The 2,923-nt window shown below is 35.8% G+C and overlaps 1 protein-coding gene across 1 annotated transcript in view; it reads left to right on the top strand.

The window, feature by feature from the left end:
- Positions 1 to 2,410: 2,410 nt before the first annotated feature.
- Positions 2,411 to 2,923, top strand: part of zgc:195282 (uncharacterized protein LOC100192223 homolog) — a 3,633-nt gene continuing 3,120 nt past the window's right edge. The window contains exon 1 of the mRNA XM_059334405.1: positions 2,411 to 2,539. Coding sequence (XP_059190388.1) covers positions 2,497 to 2,539 — 43 coding nt within the window. The 5' untranslated portion in view covers positions 2,411 to 2,496. The remainder of the gene's footprint in view (positions 2,540 to 2,923) is intronic.

The following is a 2,923-nucleotide window of genomic DNA, read 5'->3' as shown; positions in this document are numbered from 1 at the left end:
CTCCCGAGGATATAGACTGTTGGCGTGTTGTTGGCATTCTCCCTTCAGGCCTACACTGATGCTTCCACACCAAACTCTTTTTTTTTTTTTTATAACTCTTTTCCTTTTTACTTTTTTTTAGCTCTGATGGCATTTTGCTGCTAATTCTGATGATCTTTTACTAAAATCTTTACTTGTAATGGATTCACCTTGAGCTCCTGCTACTTTAACTACTGTATTTTCCAGCTTGCGATCATGCAGTCGTACGTCTATTTGCTCATTCATAAGCAAGAAACAAGCCCCATTGACGGTGATAGGGATCGAAGCAGCACAGACGCTTGCCTGTCCTCCACAGTGACTCCAGCGGGCCTCTTCTGCTCCGACAAGTTCATCGGAGTTCATCTTCTTTGTCCCCGCTGAGCTGAGGCCGGCTACTGTCTCCATCCTTGTCTCGCTCATCTCTCCTCACCCATGTCCCTCCCCAGGTCCACTTCCATCACCTATCCCCAGGGGATAACACACACACACACACACACACACACACACACACACATTGATGCTTCTCTCTTTTATAGATAGATAAGATCCAGACAAATGAGCTCAGATAGAGAATTTCAAAGTAATCCAAAGTATTTAGAGCATGTTACTTAATTTCAGTTATCTAATGGAATAGATTAAGGGCATGTATCCAGAGCAGGGGTCTCAAATTCAAATTACCTGGGGGCAGCTGGAGGCAGTATCAAAATGATAAAAAAAAAAGTGACTAAAAAAAGACACAAAATGATAGAAAAAAAAATGAATTACTTTAAAAAGAAACAAAATGACCAAAAAAGACACAAAATTACAAAAAAAGACACAAAATGACAGAAAAATCTAAATTACTTAAAAAAGACACAAAATGACCAAAAAAAGACACAAAATTACAAAAAAAGACACAAAATGACCAAAAAAGACACAAAAATTATTAAATTAGACACAAAATGACAGAAACATCTAAATTACTTAAAAAGACACAAAATTACTAAATTAAAAAAAGACACAAAATGACCAAAAAAAGACACAAAATTACAAAAAAAAAAGACACAAAATGACCAAAAAAAGACACAAAATTACAAAAAAAAAAGACACAAAATTACCAAATAAAGACACAAAATGACTGGAAAATCTAAATTACTTAAAAAATACACAAAATGACAAAAAAAAGACACAAAATTACACACACACACACACACACACACACACACACACGCACACACACAATCACTCACTCACACACACACACACACACACACACACACACACACACCTCCCCCCTCCACCAAGCCGACCTCACCCTGCCTCTCCCTGTGCTCTTTGGCTGCAACCTCTTACTGTGATGTCATTGAGGAGAAGTACAGCCTATTCTGTGTGTGTCTGTTTGTGTGAGTCAGTCAGTGAGCGGGGGCGTGCATGTGTGTGTGAGTATGTGACAGGGAAAGAGAGAGAGAAAGAGAGGGAGAGAGAGAGAGAGAGAGAGAGAGAGAGAGATGGACAGAAAGAAGGGAAAGAAAGGCACAAGTGTCGGGTTTCTCTTTTCAATTCAGAGGCTCAGCTCCTTGTTTTTAATCTAGAAAAGAGGGTGAAAACAGCAGGAAAGGAGAGAAGATAGCTGGGAACTTGAGCTGCTGACAGCTGTTTTTGTCCCTTCTCTCCTCACCCCTCTTCATTTTCTTTCTTTCTTTCTTTCTTTCTTTCTTTCTTTCTTTCTTTCTTTCTTTCTTTCTTTCTCCCTCCCTCTCTCTGTCTGTCTTTGCAGTGTCATGGCTGAGCACCCAAACTATTTGTATAAACATATATAGAACTGTCAATACAATGACGTCTATTTAAATGGCTTTATATATGTGATTACACTGTAAAAAAAGATAAACAATAGCTACTCAATACAATTATACAATTGAGGCGACAGATTGCACGCAATATTATTAATTAAATCTAACTACGTTACAAGTTGAGTTAATAACAACTTAACAGGAAGTGCCTGTCAATTAAAAACAGACTAATTCTATTGTGTTGGATTGATTAAAAATTCTCTTGATTTAGAGTTACATACACATAAAGATTATATTTAATGTGATCAAAATACGTAGATTCCATCTCAAACATTTTTATATTAAAGTTACTTAAACAACTGCCTCAAAATCAAGGACGCATTTATATTTAATACATTTTATCAAATATATTAAGTAAAATGAAATGACTACAGAATAATTTATTACAGTGTAGAGATACCTGTTTCTTTTTTTTTCTTTTTTCCACAGATGGTATCTTCTCAAATCACATCTTTGTCTCTTCCTGTGACGTCTCACTCACCACATCCTGGTTTTGACTTCACGAGACGGTGACATCTCTGCAGTCTAACGGTTTTCCTGTCAATTTTCACTTCACACACATATGCTCACATATGCTGTCGTAGGATATATTTTCTCACCCACTAAAGAGCACGCACCCACACTGTATGATAAATAATTATATACCATCATGGTAGGCTACTGTCCAATCTGCGGGAAGCCCGTCTACTTTGGTGAGTGTGACCTCTTTAATTTGTTTGCTCTTTATGTCTATCATTTTTCTGGCTGGCTTGCATTTTCTGTCTGCCCTTTTCTCTCTTACACTATGAATTTTAACTCTCTTTCAGTCCCTTTAATTTAGTGATTTCACCTGAATACGAAAAAGTATTTATAAGAAACTACCAGTCACAGAAGTCACAAAATGTAAAGTAACAAAAAATATTAATAATACAAATATATATATTTTTTTACAGTGGGCATTATTACCTGCATCTTTTAATGTAAAAAATATTGGTTTTCCAAAAAGAAAAAAGAAAAATAGATATAATTAATTAATGTATTATTATTTTAGTTATGTATATACATACACAAAATAATAGGACATTAATGTAGTGTAA

The sequence above is a fragment of the Centropristis striata genome, chromosome 1, assembly GCF_030273125.1.
Source record: "Centropristis striata isolate RG_2023a ecotype Rhode Island chromosome 1, C.striata_1.0, whole genome shotgun sequence".
In the NCBI taxonomy this organism is placed as follows: Eukaryota; Metazoa; Chordata; class Actinopteri; order Perciformes; family Serranidae; genus Centropristis; species Centropristis striata.
This window is presented reverse-complemented; position numbering and strand designations above follow the sequence as displayed.